This window comes from Gymnogyps californianus, chromosome 2 (assembly GCF_018139145.2).
Source record: "Gymnogyps californianus isolate 813 chromosome 2, ASM1813914v2, whole genome shotgun sequence".
Classification (NCBI taxonomy): Eukaryota; Metazoa; Chordata; class Aves; order Accipitriformes; family Cathartidae; genus Gymnogyps; species Gymnogyps californianus.
The window spans coordinates 147,633,925-147,656,165 of record NC_059472.1 but is presented as its reverse complement, the minus strand read 5'-3'; the positions used below and the strand labels follow the sequence as shown (position 1 = coordinate 147,656,165).

General features: G+C 35.8%; 1 protein-coding gene across 1 annotated transcript in view; it reads left to right on the top strand.

Annotated features, from left to right (window-relative positions):
• DNAJC1 (DnaJ heat shock protein family (Hsp40) member C1) overlaps nt 1–22,241 on the top strand; it is a 114,417-nt gene that overhangs the window by 20,315 nt on the left and 71,861 nt on the right. Inside the window, exons 2-3 of the mRNA XM_050891266.1 lie at nt 18,962–19,063; nt 19,883–19,929. Of these exons, the coding sequence (XP_050747223.1) occupies nt 18,962–19,063; nt 19,883–19,929 (149 nt within the window). The remainder of the gene's footprint in view (nt 1–18,961; nt 19,064–19,882; nt 19,930–22,241) is intronic.

Below are 22,241 nucleotides of genomic sequence, written 5' to 3'. Positions count from 1 at the left end.
ACCATATAATGGCCCTGCTATAGTAATTGGCTCCACATGGGTGGACTCTAGCGCACAGACAAAACCTTATTTGAAGTAATTGGTGCTTTGTGTAGGTACAAGGGTCTGTACATGCAGATTTATTTTGGATCCTGGGTCAAACCTTGGCATTAGTAAAGGTTTCAATTCCATGCAGTGTCTTTGACATGTAAGTGATTTTGAATGACTATCAAAAACATCCATGCAGATGATAGCAAGCAACTTTATTGAACTTGTTTGTTAAAAATACACATAGCTAGTATTTTGCAGTTACATTTTTGATTGAATACTAAATAACAAACTTGGCTTGTCAAGTTTTGTGAATGTACAGCCTGTTACTAATTTTAGAAAATATCAAAAAAGCAAATTAGCATTAGCAGCATTATTCTATTTATATAATAGGCAGTACTACATAAACTCACAGTTGAAAATAAGTGAAAATTTACCGGAGTTACCAAATATTTACTTTGGTTTCAGATGCCATTCTTATTTTTAAAAAGCATTCTTATTTTCAAAAAGCATTTAAGTTCATTATTTCTACTATTAGCTGGCATCTGTTAGCCTAATTGACGGATTGCTGTTGCTGGTTTAATATAATGGCAGCCAGAGCATACTTATTGGGCAAAATTCAAGTTTATCGTATCAAATAAGTATCAAATACATATTCTGTCTGGTGGTAAAAAGAAAGGGTTAGAAGACAGAGTTGAAGGTAGTGCAGTATTTAGAATGATCGTTTCAGCCAATGGAGACTCATTTGCTGGAAATGTCCTTGTGAGATTGTAGCATTTCTTCATCTATGGTATTAGTTCATCGTGTGGCATAAAACGGTATTGAAATGAGTTTCTTGTCAATGCTGTTTTGAGTAAGATTTGTTAGAGAAAAATGAAATTTTACTTTATTACGTGATATGGGTTGGCTGCATTTATTTTAATGTCAGTGGAAAATCTTAGCTACTGTCGTGCAATACAATTTTAAGAGAACCTAGTGCAAGCTTTTCCAGCTGCTACTATTCAATTGAGGGGAATTTGAAATTTGAAAGGTACAAAGAAAATTATCACATCATTTGGAACATGAAATCAATTTGTTTTAGGAAGTTTATGTTAATCTTGCTCTGTTTGCTTGCCAGGCTGAACAGCATAATTGCCAAAAACCAGATATGGGAAGTATACATATATTTGTGCAAAGTAAATTTTATTCTTCTAGGTGATTGTCAAGAATTTTAGCAAATGTAACTTTAAAAAAAAATCTGGTTTGGTTGTTTTTTGTTTTCACCCAAGACGTAAACTTACCTAGCTGATGGGCAATTTATTCATTCAGGGATTTATGTTATATGACTGCATACAATTCTTAAATCTTGTGTTCAAGAAATCACTTTTTATTAAACGGGAAACAAAAAGGCTGTGGGTGTAATACAACTCTCGCACTTCCTGGAGGGTAACTAGTTTATACTAGTTGCTGTATTAATCAGTGCAGTAGTAGCAATTCCCCAGAAGCAATGTGTTATTTTTATTTCTCCTTATCTGGTTAAGAGTTGCAGATAATAGTAAAGGTCTCAATTTCTAAGTTTCATCTCTGTTAAAGTCAGCAAATTCATATTGATCTTTTAAAAATCCTTTGGCTTTTTTCTTTTACTGTGCTAACACTTGAGGTCATTTTTGCCCTCAAATTGTCTCTTAGTTATATCTTTATATTAACTTTACCATTAAAACTTCAAGGTTCTTTGATGGCATTAAAAAAAAACATTGATGGCATTTTTATTTCTCCTTGGCTGCTGAGTGAATCTCAAACGGTTGCTTCCTGTTTGGGTTGAAGGAACAAGCGAATTCTTGGAAAAGGCATAAAATTGCACAAATTAGCAACCAATATATGCAGTAAATTTCCTTGAATATTCCTGGATTCACTACTGATGTGTATTTTGAGCAAAGAATTAATTCCGTATCTGTAGGCAATATTTAACTTCGTCATTTAGAAGTAAAAATGCCCTACCGGAAATGAAGACTTGTTACTCTTGTGGAACTCATTTTTACCTTAGCTTACTATTTAATAGTGATGGAAGAGATTCACTAATTAAAACTACTGAGTTAGTGAAAGTAATCAGAAGTTTCCCTTCTGTGGAGAGATCTTCTAAACAATTTTATTTTACTTTATTAGAATCATAGAAAAAAAGCTGATAAAACTGATCATATAAAACTGTGTAATGATTAGCATTTCTTGATGTAATATTTAGTGAGAGCAGAATAAATAAGTATGAAGAACTTAAAATTGCTCATAGAATTAACTTTTCATGTTTTTGTTTTATTTTGCCATATGAGAGCCTTTCAGAATTTGAATTTCATTGTGCTGCAACTCATTAATGCAGTGAGCAGCAAGTTTTTTGTTTGTGTGCCTTTATTCGATATTCACCAAAATTTCAGAGCCAATTAAAGATTTCTGGAGATCATTCAGTAAAGAAAGCAAAAAAAAAATTCCTTTTTTGTTGTTTTATCGCTAAAGCTTTTTTACTTCTTGTGTCTGGTTTTATTTGTACCTCCTGTTAATAATGATTAACTGAACAAATATGCTTGACTTGTGTTTTAAAAATATTTTTCTTTTCACTTTTTTGGTACAAATATTGATATAGAAATATGGAAACTAAGTATGGTTGTATCTTGGTGGACCATATCCCAATTTCCTTTTGTTGTTTCCTCATTTTTGAGAGTTGCTTCTCTCCCCTAGATCCCCGCTTGGTCTTATCTAACATTGTTAGTTGAAAAGAGGCAGGTGGTAGTGAAGACTTTTAAAAAATTTTGTTGAAGTCTTTCAGGTGAAGAACATTACATGAAGTATGTATGCATATAGATGATAACCTATGTGTTGTGTGTAAAGTCCATCTAAATTAAGATGGTTATGGAAATTTTCCTCATTTCAGTGTTTCAAGGAACGCTTGCTATGCTAAGAATCCTTTATAAACAAGACTCTTGCATACAACTCTAGATCAATATAAACAGAAGGGTTTTCCTGGGTAAGATAAAATGTTCTCTACATGTAAAGTTGTCTTGCTTGTAAAGGTGCCTGTAATTTTTCAGTTCATGGATATTTAAGTCTGACTCTAGATCTATAAATATTATTATTCAATAATTCAATAACAAGCTTAGCGTGCCTGTCAGTTTATTTGGGAGCATAATTCTACTAGTGTTTAGGCAGCAGTCATATTGGACTCCCATGTAAATACATGCATGAGTCCTAGGATTCCTGGAAACTTGCGGAGTTGGAATTTTAATCTTTAAAACAATGTTGTTTTAATTGCATGCAAATTTTGATTGCCCCATGTGGGAATAGTATAGTTCTATATTTTAAGTTATTCTTTTATTCTTACATAGTGCAGGAAAACTACATCAAATATAAAATACATGAAATATTGTTTCAAAAATACGACTACAAATGCTTAGATTCTTTTTTTTTTTTTTTAAGAAAAGACTTGGATTATTCATGTTTATTCAGCTTGATGGAGTTTATCTTCCAGGATATATAAGGCTTTTTAGTTCTTAGTCAAATGTTTTACATTAAATGTGGTGATAAAATGAGATAGAGGTGATACAAAAGTATTGCAAGTATGTCTTGTATTGATAAATGCTAACAATGCCGTTCACATAAGCAAAACAGTTCTGGATTATTTATAATTTCTGAAAAAGTGCCTCACATTATATTTCAACAAGATTCCACGTAATTTGGATAAAGAATGGTTGCAGTCATTTGTGGTCTGAAAGTAGACAACTCCATTTGTGCTTTTGGAGTACCCTCATGTGTAGAGAAGTTCTACTGAATTATTAAGGAAGAACTTTGTTGTACCATAACAGAAATGGTGATTAAAATGCTTAGTCAGTTTCTCATGTGGCTGCCAGTATTTTTAGAATCTCATTACTTTCATTATACTTGAGAGATTTTGCAAGGTGCCGGGTCTTGTGCTTCTTTGTCTTAGATGATAAAAATACATATGCCTTGCAGAAAGTGCTTGGTAAATACTTCTGGGTCTTTTGAGACAAAACGTACACTTTCCTGTAAGAGAATCATCAGTTGCCTGGACACTGCGTGTTTCAGAACTGTCCGTCTACACCTGGGCTCATCTGCTTGTAATACGTGCAGTCTCCTTCCCCTTCCTAATTGATGCACTTGGTTTACTGATTTCTCCCTGCCCTTCTAAAATGATATAGCATATGCTGGTTCTTAGTTCTGTGCAGATACCAATCTACTACTGCATATCTCTCAGAAACGTTTGAGTTTTAAGGAATAATCCAGTTTACGTTATATTTGTGTTAAGATTTGTAATTTGAAATAGGCAAGCCGATAACTAGCCAGATCGTTCTGCAAGTTAGTGGAGCCTGTTAGAATCAAAACGATTCTTCAGAGAGCTGGGGTTTATTTGAAGGGGCGGGAAGCACTGCTTGTGAGTTAGTCTTATAAAGCAGGTCTGCATTGCTTATGCAAATATTTTTTTCCTTTTTGAATCTACTTATTTCTCTGCCTTTTTGTACAACAGCCATGTACCTTAATATCGCTTTTAAAGACTAGTAACAAATTTCCAGGACTGCATACTGTAAAATTAGGGAATGTCAGTTTTCAGAATGTCTCAAATCTTAATTTGGTTTCTTTGTGCTTGTTCATTGTGATGATTTTTAATTCACTACATTATATTCTACAGGGTCTTTACTTATTCAGGCTCAGGGAGAGATCTGGCCCCAGTGCAGCTTCAGGCTTATGTATTGAAAGAGACTGTTGTCTGTAAAAACTGTTTAACCTGTAGATGTTGAGGGTATGTAGAGAGTGGGGGAGAAGATGGCAAGGAAAAAAAAATGGTTTCATGGGTAAGCTAGTCAGACGAAAAGTGCCCTTGAGGATTGGATTCTGTTCCTCTCTCTGCCACAGAATTCCTATGTGATGCTAGGCGAGTCGTTTAAATGAAACTTTTCCCAAGTGGTGACTAATTGATTTGAGTGCTCTGCAATTCTGGTTGCATAATTTGAGATACTAGGGGCTTATATGCAGAAATGCTGAGGGTTTGCAGCTGCAGCTGAAGTCGATTAAAGTCTGTGCCCTGAATGTATGGAATGTTGTTTGATACTGAGCACTTGGGAAAATCGTATCTGAGATAAAATTAGCACCTGAGATTACTGAAGATTTTACCTTAATCTGTGCCTCATTTTGCAATCTATAAAAAAAGGAAAGTAATGCATGCTTGTCTCTTAAGATATTACAATGGTGAATAATATTATTGATGAACTCTGATGCCATTGTGATGGGCTTCAAAACAAATAACCACGGCTTCCAAACATGTTTGAACAGCATGAAGCTAAGAGCAGATGAGGCCACACATGAACAAATGTGTGGAGAAAAATACTGGATAGCTGCTCACGGGGTAAGCAGTCATCTTCTGTATGTTGCATAAAGACAGAGTGGCAGGAGTAACGACGACAGATTGTAGTTCCTTTTCAGGGAACCACCGAGTTCTTCCCAAATCTCCTTTACCTGTTCAGAATACTCATTATTGTCTGTAGCATGTATTATCTTTATCATATTTCTGTTACCTCTTAATTTTTAAACTGTAAGTTTATATTTTAGATTTAATTAAACTCAAATCTTATCTTTTAACAATGTCATTTTTTTAACAATAGCGTCTCTTGCTACTTTAAAAAAAAAAAAGGTACCATCCTTTCTCTTGATTCAAAGAACAAAAATAGAACCTGACCAAAAATCTTTATCCTTTTGGTCCGTTTGCCAACAGTGTGCTCTTTGTCGACATTGCCACAGGGTATACAGCTTCCACTGCTGGCATCTGCCTAAAGTTGGCTCAGGGTTTGTGTGGGACTAATTGGAAGAGGGGAGCTAGACGAGGAAACGGACTAATTTTAGTCCCCTTCCTTTCTTCCTGCTTCCTCAGTTTCTTCAGTCTGCAGTAAATATTTATTTTATTTTGTCCAGTGGTACTTACTGTGACTGATTTTTTTCAGAAATAGTTTTGCAATATTTCTGCCACCACTGTTTTGTGTTTGGGGTTTTTTCCTTCCAAAAAAGACAAGTTATGAGAGGAAGAAATTGCATCTGATGGAATCCTTTTTCACTTCTTGCATTTGATTCCATGGCTGGGGTTTTGAGACAGAGGGAAATGCGGCTTTGGCCTATTATTGATACTTGTAGGATTGTCAGTAACAAAATGCTTTTTTCCATGTAGTAGCTTGCGGACTTGCAGTTTCAGTCCTTTCCTCTCCACCTGTGTCAAAAGTTACCTGCTAAATATATTCTTGCTTGTCTGTTGATATTTCTTTTAATCTTAACTTTATAACTTGAAAACTTGGGAGAACCTACATTAGGATTTATCTTTGCTTCATTTAAGTCCTGTGATCACAAAATTTTTCCTGTAGCGTTTGCATTTGAAATATTCTTTATTTGTCAGTGTTTCTACTTGAGGCAGTAGGACCACAGTTTTATCTTCTGACTTTCACTGTTATCTTTGATGCTGATAATCCTGTAATCCCATGTTGAGAGGCAAGTAAATGAATTGGTAATAGCCACTATCTTCTGCAGTCAGTTGGCTGAAACAGATTTCTAGTAGCATAGTTAATGGGATGTAACCTGTGCCAAGTTTTTATTGCTGCTCACTCAACTGCTGATTCTTCTTTTTCACAGGCATAGAAAGAGGCATACTTTTCCCCTTTATTTTGGTCTTTTCTTCTTTTGCAGTGTTTGTCTTGCTACCAGCTCTGCTCACCCAACTTTGTAGTTCCTGCAGTTGGCTATTGCTCTCTGTCCTGCACTGTACTGTTGCTTCCAGACTGAGGAGCTATCCTTAAAATACAGGTGTCAGAAGAAAATTCCTCTTATCTGTTACTTCTGTTTGTGATGGTGGGGAAATGAAAATGGGGATGGAGGAAGCAAGAGATCTCTTCTTTTCAGCTGTCCAGTTCCGACTGCTGTTGTGACCTGAGAATTAGGTCTCTGTGGGTGGATGAGAGATGATGGGAGGCAAATACGCTCCATACAACTGCTGCTTTTTAATATCAGTGACTGAAAAACTGACCTTACATTTGCCCCTTTACTTATTTTTCTCTCAGGAGCAGGGAGCATTTCCCAATCTGTTTCACTTGTGACTTCAGAGGGAATATTGGGTAAGAGCTATTATTTTGCACCTCTCAGCCCTCTGATGGTGGTGACAGGCTATTTAGCTTCCCAGCAAAAAAAGGCTTGTTTTTGCTGAATTATTTTTATGTCTGTATAAGAAGAGAAGCAAGCACATACATGTGTTTGATACCCACCACCTTTTGTAGTGATGAGGTTGTTGGGTGTTGCACTCACCTAACTGAAGAACACTTAAAGTAGCTCAGGAGAAGCGTGTACTTCACAGTCATCTTCTCAGCTTTTCCTCCTTGTGCAGACCTGCGCTCTGTCTCTTCTAGACTTGTCTGGGTTTTCAGAGTGTCTGGTTCAGCTGCAGCCTTGCTGTGGATATTGCTGTGAGAGCAGAAGCTCGGCATGTGCTGCCTCTACCAGCTGTTCCCTAGGCTGCTTCTGTAGGGGAATGCCCCGTTGTGAGGGTCTCCCAGTTTGGGTAGAGTCTGTCTTCTGCTCTTCTTCTGGCTCTTGCAGGCCAAGAGGGAGGGAGTTTATGGATCAGTATGAATTACTCCCCTCCTTCCCTGATGCAAACAATGCCTCCAAGGTAGTATTGGAAGAGAAGAGCAGTAACTGCTTGCAGGGAATGGCTTTATGAAAAGCAGGGAAGTGATCTTTCTGCCTCTCATTTGGGCCTGTGTGGTTCAGTTCAAACGTTTTGATTTGAAAAACATAGAGGGCAATTCAGGGAACAGCATGCCACAGTGTGTAACAGTATCTGCCCACAGCTGCCATAAATCTTGAGAAGTAATTATCTTTCTTAAGGATTATTTGGCTCATTCTCACTAGAAATAATGTCAGATAAGCATTTTTAGTGACTGTAATACCAGTTTTCAATACAAAATTGCTAGTGAATGGGAAGGGCTGTCTTCAAGTCAGTTCCGTCACAAGTCATTGCATATATATGGCTTTTTTAATATGGGCACGATTTTTTAAATTTAATTTTATTTAGCTTTCAGTTCCTTATAAATTAATTTTCTGTGTGAATTTTAACTGATGGTTCCTAATGCTAAACTTAATTTCTTTATCCAGGTACCTTTAAACATTGGCTGGCTAATTTATGGCTCATACAGACCCTGGCAGGTTTTGCGAATAGTCTTTTGGGATGTTAGTGTCCCCTGCCTTCTGCCCTGGCCCTTTATCAGATTTGCCGTGTTTTATGCCGTCAAACTGTGAGTTGAGGTGGTCAGGCAATGCTCATGCTTTCAGCTCACTTCCTTAGGAGTGTGATAACTTTTAGCAAAGTGGTGGGCCGTAGTAATAGTTAATCTGTTAAGCTTATTGGAGTTTAACTGAGACGTTTGTTAAGTTTTAGGCTGGGATGTGTCTTACACGCAGAAATTTTGCTGACACAGGCATCTGTATTACAGAGAGTGATGGAGGGCATTCCTATATTCTTTCAAGGAGGCTATGTACTAACTCAGCAGTGAATTACTATATAGGTAGTGGCATGTTACAACCTCCCTGAGGTCTTCTGAGTCCCGAGGTAGTAATAGCTCATTAAAATGGTAGTTAATGAGTATAAAGGGTTCATTATACGACTCTCCTACGTGACGGGTAGGGCTAAATCCTAACTAGTTCAGTAGAAAATATTCTAAATAAAGAAGGAAGGAATTTGATAAATGCTGCTGGTAGTTCTTTATGAACCTAGCTATTTAAAGCAATGCATTGAAAAAACACTCATAGAAATACATTTTGAATAAATTAATACAGGTTTGTAAATGTATTTTAGGGCTTTCAGAAGTATTGGTATCCTATGTAATCTGAAAGTTACCTTAATATAGTCTGTAATGAAGCATCTTTGGTTAAACATATGCAGTGTTTTGCGACTTCTGATCAGTTGGGTTTGAAGTAAAAAAAAAAAAGGGAATTTTTTTTCCCTAATTACTTAAATTTGGGTTTTTTAAGATCTCGAGATTTGTAGACATTTTCTGTTCTATATGCCAAAAATAAATGGTGGAATAATTTCTCCTTGAGGGAGGAGGAGAGTAACGTTGCCCTAATATGATTTTGTTCGTGGAAAACATAACCACCTTACACATGAGATCATCTTTTTTATGCCCGTCATTTAACTACAGTTATTTTCTGGAGAAAGGTGTTAAGGATTTATGCAAACTGAACAATGTGGATTTTGTAGCAGTGAGATGAAAAACTTCTTCATCTCAGTAAATGCTTCATGTCTTCTTCCAGGCTCTAGAAGGACAAACAAACAAATGAAAGACTGCAGACTCAGGTACACCTAGACCTCAAAGCTCAAGTTTGGTGGACAGGGCTATTTTTAAGCATCCTTAAACTAAGAAAAATAACATTGCTGCTACAAAATGAGTCCTTCAGAAATATTATAGTATGGTACAGAAGCTAAGTAAACAATAGGAAAAGGAGAGTGGAAGCAAATACTAAATATATTTATAAAAATATATAAATATATTGTAAAAGTATAATAAATATATATATGATTTTGAGAGAGGTGCTCCTGCTTTCTGTCATAAATGAAGAAATTATAACTGCTGTGCCTGGATATGGTTTACTACAGCAGCTCTACCATATCCTCATTTAGGTGTTTTTGTTGCAGGAATTAAGTATGTATTTATAATAAACCAAATACAGAACATTTTTAAAGGAATAGTTTAATTTTAAAAAAGTTTTAATGATATTTGTAGAAATGCCTGCTTGCTTTTCTTATTCAGTTTAGTCCTTGTTTTCATCTGACGTTCTCAAGGAACCTTGCTGATCATATCTGTTCTGTATTATCTTTCAAGGCTAAAGCTGATAACGGATGGAGAAAGTATTCTAAACTCAAATTATGTGGAAGACTTATTAGTGATGGTTACTACAGGATTACTTTCTTAGTAGTTCAGAGTAGATGCTGTGTAACAGGAGAAATAAGCCTAGTGCCTAGCGGTCCAAGTCATGGAGCAGGGCCCCATGGGACTTCAAATTCATAGCAAAGAAGTGTTTCCTGCCGCCTCTTGATTCTTGCCACTCCTTTCGAAGCCCTTCTAGGTTTTCTGAAAATCTCATTGACTCTCTTCTGGCATGAGCATCTGTCCTCTTCTGGCATAAGCATCTGTCATCTTCAGTGTGACAAGAATACTGTCTTTCAGCCAGGATCTTTTAAACTACATAAACAGATGCAGTAAATCCAGTTGGAATATTTTCAGAGTAATTATTAAATTGATCATCAGAAGGATATTTAAATTCTAAAATATAGGACTGTTAGTGACCTAGTATAACCTGCTGTGACAGAACTGGTTAAATCTAAGTCATGCCTGCTAAATGTATGCAAGACCTGCTTGTAAAGGAGACTTCTGCAGTCTGTTCCAGTGATACACTAGTGATGCTTCTAGGAAGTTTTCCTGGTACCTAACTTGAATCTTCCTGTGCTGTTATCTGACTGTTCCTGCTTAGCCCTGATAGATCAGACAAGGCAATTATTCTATTTGTCTTTACAGCTACCTTTTACGTATTTGAAGGTGTTATTTCCTTGTGTCAGCTGCCTTTTCTTTAGGCTTAAGTCACTCTTGTTCTTTCGGTTTCTCTGAACAAGTCACTATTTTTTTTTCTGCTCTTCTTATTCAGATTTTTTTGCTTATCTTCCGAACAGGCTTATAGCTTTCTTTAACCGCATTGTTTGAACTGGATGCAGCAATCTGCTGAGGTCTTACAACTGCTGTGTGAAATGGCACAGTTGCTTGTTGCCATACTGCTTGTGTCACGGTGGGCTGTGCTGCACAGAAAGGCAACATCACGCCACTGACTCATGCTCAGCTTGTGATTCACTGATCCTTTCTGCCTAACTGCTTTTTTCTATCCTGTGTTTGTGTAGTTGATGAATTCTGTCCAGATGTAGACCATTAGTCTTTAACTTAGGAAATAATGTCATATTTTTTTAGAGCAATTCTACAGTTTGTCTGGATCTTTTAAAATTCTCTTTGACAGCATCTTTGCAGGTTTTCCCAGGTTAGTGTTAACTACTAATGTAATAGTGATTCTGTAATTCAACTTGCTGGTTAAAATATTGAGTATCAGTGGACCTGGGACAGACCTCATAAAATGCTGTTTGATACACTTTTTCATTTTTGACAGTTAGATCCTTTAACTATTCAAGGTATGAATTATTTTCTTTCCAGTTTGTTTTGCACCTGGAAGAGAAGCTTCATGATACCCATGTTTTTGTCATTTGTTTAAAAAACGTTGTGCATTAAAAACATTACTTAAGTCAAGATATGAAAATGATCAGTGTGTTCATTCCAAGCTTATGTAATAGCTTTTATTTAACTGCGTTCTTAAAATACTTTGTGAAGTTGAGCAACAATTACAAATATAAATTAGAGCATTGTATAAGCATTAAGGACTGCTGGGGACATACGCTTGTTTACACACGTTTTTATATTAGCATCTGTGTGTGTGTGTGTATGAAAATATATATGATGGATGTGTGTGGGGCATATCAGTTGGTGTCCTTCACTGCTGATAGGGCTGAGGAGGTTGCTAATAAATAGTTAATGTTTATTCTGAAAGTTGATGCCTGTGGGGATTATTCACCATGTAGATGTTGTGTTGATGCATAAGATAATGGGTAGATTTTTGAAAACTTCTGTGCTAGAGATAATTGTTCTCTGTTGGCTTCTTGTATGGCTTTATAATATTTTGTTTTCAGCCATACATCCTATATCCTGTCTCTCATATGCCCTTTCCTCATTGTGTGAACGTTAGGAAGGAGGGTAATAAACACCTTTCAAAAATACGAAAAGTTTTAAAGCTTACAAGTCAATTAAAGATGTAGTCACAAAAGTGACAGCAACAGTTCAGGTGACACAGGAATTCAGTACTTAGTAGCCTAAGCGTTTTTTGGGGGGTTATTTTTTTGATTTGTTTTGGTCTCTGGTTTTCTTTAAGACCTAAGTCTGTGGTCGTTAGTAATCTCCCTCCAAAAAATTAAGCTTAAATTGAGATCTGGGAAGCAGCTATTTGAAAAGAGAGGCTAGGTGTGTAGGAGCATATGGGTCAGTAATGTCAGTTCTGGTGGAAGGGTGTAATGAGAACAGGATAAGCAAGAGGAGGAGGAGGAGGAGGTGGTAAAGGCCTGGTATGCATGTAGCCTTGCCGATTCTCTAATTTCCTTTAATTCCTTACTCTTCGGAAAGAAGTTGGAAACATACTGAAGCTGAAATGTAGCAAGAAAACTATATAAACAATCAAATAGCAGCATATTTTGGGCATTATGTTGTAGGAAGGGTTGGAACTTGTCAGATCCAACACCCCGAAATCTTCACCGCCTTACACCGATGCTCCACAGTGGTGAGTGTGGACTGCATTCAGCTGTCCTTGGATATAGTGTCACCTCTCTTGTAAATCAGGGGGCTGTGCAATCTAGGGGCAAAGGCATTGAGCAAGAAATGCACTGCAGGAGACATCACATTTTGCTTTCCCTGCCAACTTGGACTGTAAAAGCAGTGGTCTTTCTTTGTAGCAATTTAATTCCTGTGAATATGTTGCAGGATCAGGAATTTTGTAGGTAATATTTTTATCTGAGAGCTGTAGACTGGAAATCTCTGATGCAATAGGCAGATTTTCAAAAGAACTCCCTAGAAACAACTTTCTTTAGCCTATAAGGGAATACACACAGGTATATATAAATTTATACAACTATATATATTATAAATATATATATATAACATTATAAATATGTAACCAATAAATGTAACATATAAAATAGGATCAAAATAAATATGTAATAGTGTTCCTGGAAAAGCATGTGAAATAAATAAAGGATACCTACTCATTCCTTCCTTTTGAACTACCAGAATGAAAAACTAAATAAACTATAACAGTAGGCAGGATTTCGAATTAGTCAGTATTGGCTTGAATAATATCCTCAGTTGTGTTTGATAGCTTTTCTCCATTTTGAATTTGAAGAGTAATTCTAAAAATACTGAGAGTTGGTGAATGTTCTCTGCATCTCAGAGACAAAGCTCATGTTAAATCATAACTTATGGTTATACATGACAGTGTTCTCTTGGGCAATCTAATTTTTCCTAAATAAACAGTTTCTGAAAATCTAAGTAAAAAAGGTAAAAGGCTAAAATAGTTTCAACAGAAGAAAAAAATTACATATAAATACTGTTGTTCAAATTGGTCAAGAAAACCTAAGCCCATGTAATTGTGCACATGTGCTGAGGAGAACACTTTTTTTGGTTTCTCAAGCATGAGGCAGCAGAATTTTCATTCATTTGGCACGCTAGGCTGAAAACAGAGTCTTCTTTCATTTGACACACTCCCCTGGAAACAAACATGCCAGTGAAGGGATTGTGCCAGTTATCAGAAGCTCACAGGAATACATTGTGCTGGTTTGTATTCATTTTCATTTCATGAATTGCTTTAAAACTTAGCGACATAAAATAGCATTAAAACACCTTTTTAGCATTATTTTTAGTTCCTACGTATTTCCCTGCTGTGCTGTTATTCAGTTTAAATCAATGGAATGTTGTGAGACACATGGCTCGGTTTGCAGCAGAGCAGATCTCTCCTCCTGCCTGGGTATACTTGGAGCATTCATCTGTAGAGAAGCAGCAAACTTGAGTTTAACTCATTTTACATCCTTGAAAAGGATGACTGTCTTAGAAAGAAGTTCAATAAAAATAAAAGGTGAATTGAACAAAGGTTATGCAGCAAGAAATTTAAGCCAAAACTCAGCTGGCATCTGTTAACTATAAAAGTTCACAGATAATGCTTGTTCTTCTGGGAGACACTTGCTTTTCTTTCCTAGAGTTATATTCTTCAGGATTGCCAGCAGGTCCTTCCCACCTCTGGAATGTGCTACAAGAGACTATTTCCCTCATAGATGTTTTTCCAAGTGCAAACTTGGCAAACTGGTCATGGGAGCTTAAATTAGGACCAGGTTGCAGTGGATGCGTGTGAAGCAAATATGGGAGTGGTATTTTAATCAAGTTTGATATGAGTGAAGATTCATTTATTTCCTAGTCTTGTGCTGTTGCTGCTGTTAGAGGATATATAGCTATGTATATATACATATGTATAGCTTCAGTAACACACACCGTGGAAAATTCTGCACAGTTATTTAGCAGCACTGCAATGAAATAGATATACTGATGTCGTTCTCTTTTCACCTATTAACAAGTGATTGGACAAACTGCAAGTGAATAGAAACGTGATTTCTATCCGCATACTTGGTCCTCTGGACCACGTGCCTTCCCATTGCTAATAAAGATAATGCCACCTATTCGAAGACATCGGCAGGCATATTTAAAACCCAAGATGAATTGAGCACATTTACTGCGTTAGAAGCAGTTGCTAAATTGTAAGTAACTAAGTCTTGTTGTATAACTGCATTGCACTCAAGGGAACAATTTAGGTTTTGAATTGTATATGTTGGTAAGTGAAAACTATGTAGACATTGATTATTTTTTCCCCTTGACCTAATCACTGTTTGCCTATGGCAATATCTGATATGTTATGTGTTCACCAAGAATTGTCTTGGGACCACAATGAGGCTTTTTTTTTTTTTTTTAGCTTCATTAGTAATCATAGTTACATTAGGAATAGAAGGCAATGGAGTAATGTACTTGTATTGTACTACACCAGTTTTTCTATTTATTGTAAAGGTGGAATTGAACTCTGTAGGTGGGAATCTGAATTTGTATAGACAGAGGAGGACACCAGATTTGAATCTTTGTGCATTTTCAGCAAGAATTTAATTTTAAAAAAATGGAAGGCAAAAAGCCTATTTAGATTTTTTTGTGTGTTGTGAAAAAATCCTTTCTTTGTTTCTCCTTATGTATTTGTAGTCCAATGATAGAACTTTTCTTGGTAATACTAGAGAATATGAAAATGATGCTGAGTAAAATAAAATTTAGTAATGTGTTTTTCATTGTCTGAATTGAACAAGCTGCCAAAAGTAAACAACATAAATAGTGAGAAGAATGTTTCCTCTTCTCCCGCACCCTGGGAATCTGATGTGTATCACCCTTTAGACAAAAATTTAAAATTCCAACAGAGTACCTTAAGAAATGTATTTAACTTCTGACATGCTGTTGATTCCTTCAAATGGTGATTTTGTTTGTGTGCTAAAATACTTGTTTGTAGTGTAAGGGATTATGCGAAAAAGTGTAAAAGATTGAACTTTTAACTTCTGCCTAGAGGTCATGTAACTAGACACATGGACACTCTGCTTGTTCAATAAAGTGTTAGCAATTAAAAAATTCCCACATGAATACTTGCATATTTGCATGTATAAGAGGCCAAATTGTGGCCTACCTAAATATAGACTTGCAGTTTGGTATTTCTGAGAACTAATTCTAGCACAGAACAGCTTTTCCTCCATTGACTTGTCTACTATGTGCATTTTTTCCAGCTATGGAGCTGACAGCTGAGCATTTCTTATTTTAGCTTAAGGCATTCATTTTGATTATCTTTTAATGTAAGTGGTTATATTATGCTTTGTTTTTCAAAATATACGTGATGGAGTATTGCCTTTTTTCCTCCTGAACACCAGTGACTCATGAAAGTGGACTTAGGTGCTGCATGTGGAAATGTGTGCTGTTGTTGCTGTGAGAGTAGTTCTCAACTTGTAAGATCCGTTAACTGGAAATGGGCATGTAAAGAGATGTTCAACCTTGGAAGTATGATGGGATAATATTGCTTTGAAAAGCCTATCAAGAAATAGGCTGATGCTTTTGATGTTTGTATCCACATGAGGGAGACAGTGTGACAGACTCATTTGCCTTGATTGGTGGCAAAACTTGCCAACCTGAAGCACAGTGTTGGAGGAGTCACTGAATGCACTTGCTGTCTCTAACATTACCAGCTCCTGCTGCTATTAACTGATATGCCTATACAGATTTTATTTTTCCCTCCTTAGATGTAACTTAGATCGAGATTTCTGAATTGTAAACGAAGCCATCCAACATTTCTGAGCTTGTTCTTTAAAACAAACAGAACCATAGTGTGATCATGGCTTTCTCTCTCTAATCTTTGGAATTCTGCCCTAATATGTAAAATAATATCTTAGTCTGTAGAAAACACTGACTCTTAACTCAGTGTTTTGTTGCTCAGCCTTTATGGAAATTTTCCTGAAGGTGGCCAACAGAGTCAGTTAGCTATAAATGGAAGTCTGTTAGAACAGCTGACTTCAGTATGGTAGATATTTCTTTATTAGTTTGAAAATAATTGTTCTTTGTAGCTTATTTAGGGTCATACACTGCTAGGAAGTTCTGTAGTGATGAGAGGATTTTCTAAAAAACCAACCACTTCAGTTCAGGGCAGCTCCTAGAGGATCTGGAACCTTGCCTGAAGATGCCTAACATTACCCGTAGTTAGCATTAATTAGCAAAATGTTTGGAATATACATCATTTTCCTGTGTTGTGTTTGACAGTACTGTGAAGAATCGGTTAGCAGACAGACTTAGTGTTGCTTTAGAAATTTATATGGACCAGTTGTAATTAAATAATTTACAGCAACATCCCATATTTAATTACTTACTGGTATTATTGTCCCCTTTTCAACCTTTTAGGGGCTTAATTACAATTGGCAGATACGTTCATAAAGATCACTTTCATGATTTAGCTAAAACCTTGGCCAGTAAACCATTCCCTGATTTTTATTTGCTATAGTAGTGTTGAAATATTATATTTTGTTTTGAAGACAAGCCCACATTGTTTATGAAGTGGTTGACTGGGCTGGTAGAAGAGGGGAAACAAAACAATCTCTAAATTATTTCTGGTAACTAAGATGAACAATCTGGTTTTGTAAACTTATAATTTTTTGTTTCAACTTCTCACGGTGAAGCAACATAAGTATTAAGCAACTTTATTCTTCCAGAGTTGACTTGGGATCTCTCGCTTTGCTTAAGCATGGAAGAGATAAACTACCTTTTGTCCTGATCTTTTACACAAATAATCCTGCTGCTCCCAAATAAGACTAAAGTTTAAATTGTTCGGATACAACTGAAAACACTGTAACTTTTTTTGCTTGTTTGTTGTTTGAAGTAATTGGAAGAATACTGTGGGACAACTCTTTAATATGCTTTTATCAGGTTTTTAACTGTTCATCGGGAATGTTCCAAAAATAATACCAAGCACATCTAAATGTGTGGTAGAGAAGGAATAAGCTGTGGTTTATCCCAAATACATGGTCTGGAGGTGCTCATTTCTTGAGGTTATCATGGTGTCAGTCCCTAATTTTTAAATGATTTATTTACTTTGTGTTTTCGCATTTATTTCATATAATTCTATTAAGTCTACATCTAAAGAATTTAATGTTTCTTTGTGCTTAGAATAGATATTTAGTCACTGTCTCTTACTTCCCCTTAACCAAGAGTTAAAAATAAACCTATAAAACAATGGCAATATGAAACAACTCATTGGCAGCAATCAAGCTGGCAGCAAGCTGCTACTTAACCAGAGGAATTCTTCTTTGCTGTGCACAGGCCTTAGAAGTAGCTGTTGGAAAATTTAAAAATGAAGAAATGCATATGTGGTCTTTTCAGGAGAAATCTTCCCTGTGAGTAATAAAAGCACCTTCCTTTGACAGATGAGAGACTATGGCAACTTTGGTCTTGCATTAGGGGATAATACCAGCTTCCTTAAAATATAATTTCAAAGCTGAATTTTCTCAAATTCTGCATTTTTCCTAGCTTTATCCTTTTCCCCTTCCCCTCCTCTAGTCTTTCTTTAATATTCACTCCTGGCCCAAACTTGTATACAGCATTATTATAGCCTCATGTTATAAAACTTAAAATTTTAAAATGAAAGTAATGATTTGTAATAAAAAGCCTGACAGACTAATTACAGTATTGCATTAATTATTATCTTATTTCAGCTCTGTTCCTCTCACAGCTAATTCAGATTTGGGTTTTGGTGTTTTTTAATCCCTATTGACACTGTAGTTTTGAGAGAGAGAATATACTGGGGAACAATATATATAAAATCGAGAAATAAAAATGGTCAGATAAACAGTTGATTTCTAAAATGTTGCCTTGGACGTGTTAGTAATAGAATGCAAGTAGTTCTGTTTAAATGTGGTGCTTTGTGGATCTTCTGGTGAGTGTAACACCTATATACTATATAATACAACTCTTGAAATCTTCTATGGGTGGATATCTTTATAGCATGTACTGAATAGCAGTCATTAATTCAGAAATTTGTGCATTGTGCAGCTAAGTTGGTACATCATCGATGCATTTTACGTTCTGAGTTTTATTTTTTTCCCAAAATGTGTGCAATTCTTGTAATGATTAAGGTATAGATTGATGTCAGTGCTACAGTATAGCTTCAAGACTGCAATTTGAAGCTACTGTAGAAAAATACAATTCTTTAGACATGGTGAAGCTGAAGTTGAATTCAAGTCCTATTAGTGGTGAATTACATGTAAATATTAATAAGGGAAGAGTTCATAGCAAGTCCTGAGTTTGGAAAATTGAGCATGATAATTTGCTGAAATGATGCCTGTCCTAAAGATATGCAGATGCAATAATTTTCAGTTTTTATTTGAACTTTTAAATGATGCAGAAGGTGCCTAAGTTAGTTTTTAAGCAAGAAAGTGTTTGGAAGTTTTGGCAAATATCATTGTAATGGATGTATGGTAATGAAGGAAGTTAAGATGAAAGATGAATTGGACTGAATGACTGTTCAGTCATTTAGGCTAGGCTACTTGCATGGTTTGGTTGTTAGACGTCTCAAATTACATTGCTTTATTTCCTACACTTGGCTGGCTGTCCTCACATCTTAACAAAGTTCTGGGAATTAGTTTCTGACAGTTTGCTTTGTTTTCCTTTTTCAGGATGCTTCGTCTGCAGACGTTCGGAAAGCATATCGAAAGCTTTCACTAATTTTACACCCAGACAAGAATAAAGATGAAAATGCAGAAACACAGTTTAGGCAAGTAAGTGCAATGTGTGGCAATAAAAGTTTTAGGGAAAATAGAATCAGAATTTTTTATGATTATGTTGTTTTAGTAAGAACAATAGTACACCTTTGAAATGACTAAGTTGAACATTGAATTACATTTTTCCTCATGTAGTTAGATTAAAAACAAGTACACTTTTTTGGAATTCACCTGGTGAATAACTCAGATTTAGTATTTACCTGTATATTAAAAATAATTTGAACATAATACTTAGACTTATACTCTTAGGAGGAAAATATGTTTTGTATTTTATGTAAGACTTTATAAATAGTCTTTTCAAAAGCAGTAGGGAAAATTTCTGATCAGTTCTCAATGCAAGTCATATGTAGGCATAATTTAATGAAAATAATTCTTTTTAGTTTTTGAAATTTTGTCTTTTGAATCTTTACAGAGTGAAACCATGAGACTGTTGTAATTAGCTCTACCTTTAAAAGTATACTTCTCATGACTAAATACAGGCTACTTAATTTCAGTAAGATCTTTAGGATGAAACAAATGATACCTTTTACTTTTAAGGTATAACTGAGACAACTCAGTTTGACAGATATGAGGAGGGAAAAAAAAAAGTCTTTTGTAGGAGTTGCTTGTTTGTGTATCTGATGACACTTTGTATATGAATATGCCACTGTTTCTTTTGCGTACTGAGTTTGCTTCTTAGTGTTGTAGGGAAAAGTGAAAACTAGCAAAGGTCATTAGTTGGCAAATGTAAAATATGATACTACTATTCAAACTTTATAAACTAAATCCTAAAGTAAACTCTTTTGTGCGTTTTTTTTCTTTCTGTTTTTGTTTTAGTTGGTGGCCATCTATGAGGTTTTAAAGGATGAAGAAAGGAGGCAGAGGTGAGTTAATTTGCACAGGTTCTTAAATAAAGCATTCATGCCAGTGATGTATTGAAATCCTATTTGATTTAATTGTAACTCTTCAGATGACTTTTTGCATAATTTGTTTGTAATTCCTATGTAGCTGTTTGTTTAAAGATTGTATGTGGCTTAAAGGGGAAGCTGGTGTGTGTTTTTGTGTGTTATACTGGTTATTCTCCTTTAAAACTAGTATTTGAAAGAACTTTAAAAGCTAGCTGTTATTTGGAGCAATTTTTTTAACGCTTAACAATTATATCACTTTTTGTTGAGTAGTGTCAATTATCATTGCTTGTTTTATTAAAGCTGTGGCTGAAAATGTAGGCGACTGATTCAACTGTCAGTCGTATCTCATTATATCAATAAAAGGTTTGTTGTGTGATATTTAGGGTTTGTTTCCAATGTATGTCGTCTTCAACATTGTTTTCTCTTGCTTAGTTCGTTGTTTTTTCTTTCAGCTATATTATCTATAATACTGTAAACTTTGATATACATAGCATAATTTTTTTTTTTTCAATAAATGATAGTTGTCCTTGCTGCTTCAGGAGCAGGTCCAGCAGTACCTGAAGGGGATAGGATTAAGAACTGAAAACCTGGGGCTGATCTGCTTTCTGGAAGACTATTTTGAACTTTTTTTTTTTCTCTCTTTTAAGCAGATGACCGTTTCAACTTATGATTATCAGGAAGACGGGGACACTGAAAGAGTTTTGCTTTTGGGTTGGAGTTTTAGTAAATCTTTCAGTTTACAAGTCTTTCAACCAGGGCTTCACGAGACATTTCTTGAAGGGTTTTTGGCTTTGTAGATGTCTTGGCAGGAGTCCAGGTTTTATAGTACAGATTATCTACTTTTTGATAATCCTCTCTTGAAGTGTCATGAAAATGTACTTCATATAAGTACTTTTGGAAATTTGTATTTTTTTTAATTTCATCTCTCACAAGAGAATTTCATTGTGAAGTTCTACTCAAAGTTTTAAAAAAATTTAGTTAAGTGGTTTCAGACCACTTGAAAAGTGAGTTATCCCCCAAATTTTCCCACCTTTTTGTTTATAACATTGTTTACATACACTTCGAGATACTGCCTCTCTGGAACTTAGTTCCAGCATGGAACTTCTAGGAATATCGTTGCAGCTGTAATAGCAGCTTTTTGCATGGAACTGTGATGCAGTAGCTTGTAAAAATTATGTTTTTAAGCCTTGTATACATTATGAATGTGACTAGTTTGTGAAAATATTGTTAATTAGTGCAGCACAGTGATTACAAATGAGAAGTTGAAGCAGCAGTAGATTGTTCTAGCTTAGATTGATTTCATTGTCAATAACTTATTTTGTACATAGACAATGTTGTATTTTTCTTGCACAGTGTGGATGTATGGTTGATATTGCTTCTATAGTTGATTAAATATAAATGTAGTGGATTAAATAGTGTTTACCTTCAGAGAATTTTCTGGAAATAATATGCAGAGTTTAGAAAGAACATGTAGAGTAGCAGCACTATATGGTCTCAGTGCTTTGAGAAAACCTTTATTGATGTTGTGGTTTAACCCCAGCCAGCAACTAAGCACCACACAGCCGCTCCCCCCTCCCCCCTCCCAGTGGGATGGGGAGGAGGATTGGGGGGGGGGGGAAGTAAAACTTGTGGGTTGAGATAAGGACAGTTTAATAACTAAAGTAAAATGAAACATAATACTAACAATAATAATAAAATATAATAATAGTAATGCAAAGGAATATAACAAAAAAAGAGAGAAATAAAACCCAAGAAAAAGACAAGTGATGCACAATGTAATTGCTTACCACCCACTGACCGATGCCCGAGCAGCGATCCGCCCCTCCCGGCCAACCCCCCCGAGTTTATATACTGGGCATGGCATTCTATGGTATGGACTATCCCTTTGGCTAGTCCAGGTCGGCTGTCCTGGCTCTGCTCCCTCCCAGCTTCTTGCACACCTGCTTGCTGGCAGAGCATGGGAAACTGAAAAATCCTTAACTTAAGATAAGCACTACTTAGCAACAACTAAAACATCAGAGTGTTATCAACATCATTCTCACACTAAATCCAAAACACAGCACTGTACCAGCTACTAAGAAGAGAGTTAACTCTATCCCAGCTGAAACCAGGACAATTGATCAGATTTATTACACTGTCTAATGATAAACTCTCAGTTGAGCTTGTAAATGGAGGGTGGTCTGTCCTGTATGCTGTAAGGCATTGTTGTAGCATGTCTTTAAAAGAAGTCTTAAGTAAGTGTGCTAGGAGCTGCTCCACCTGTAATACTGTTTCTGTTGTAAGGTTTC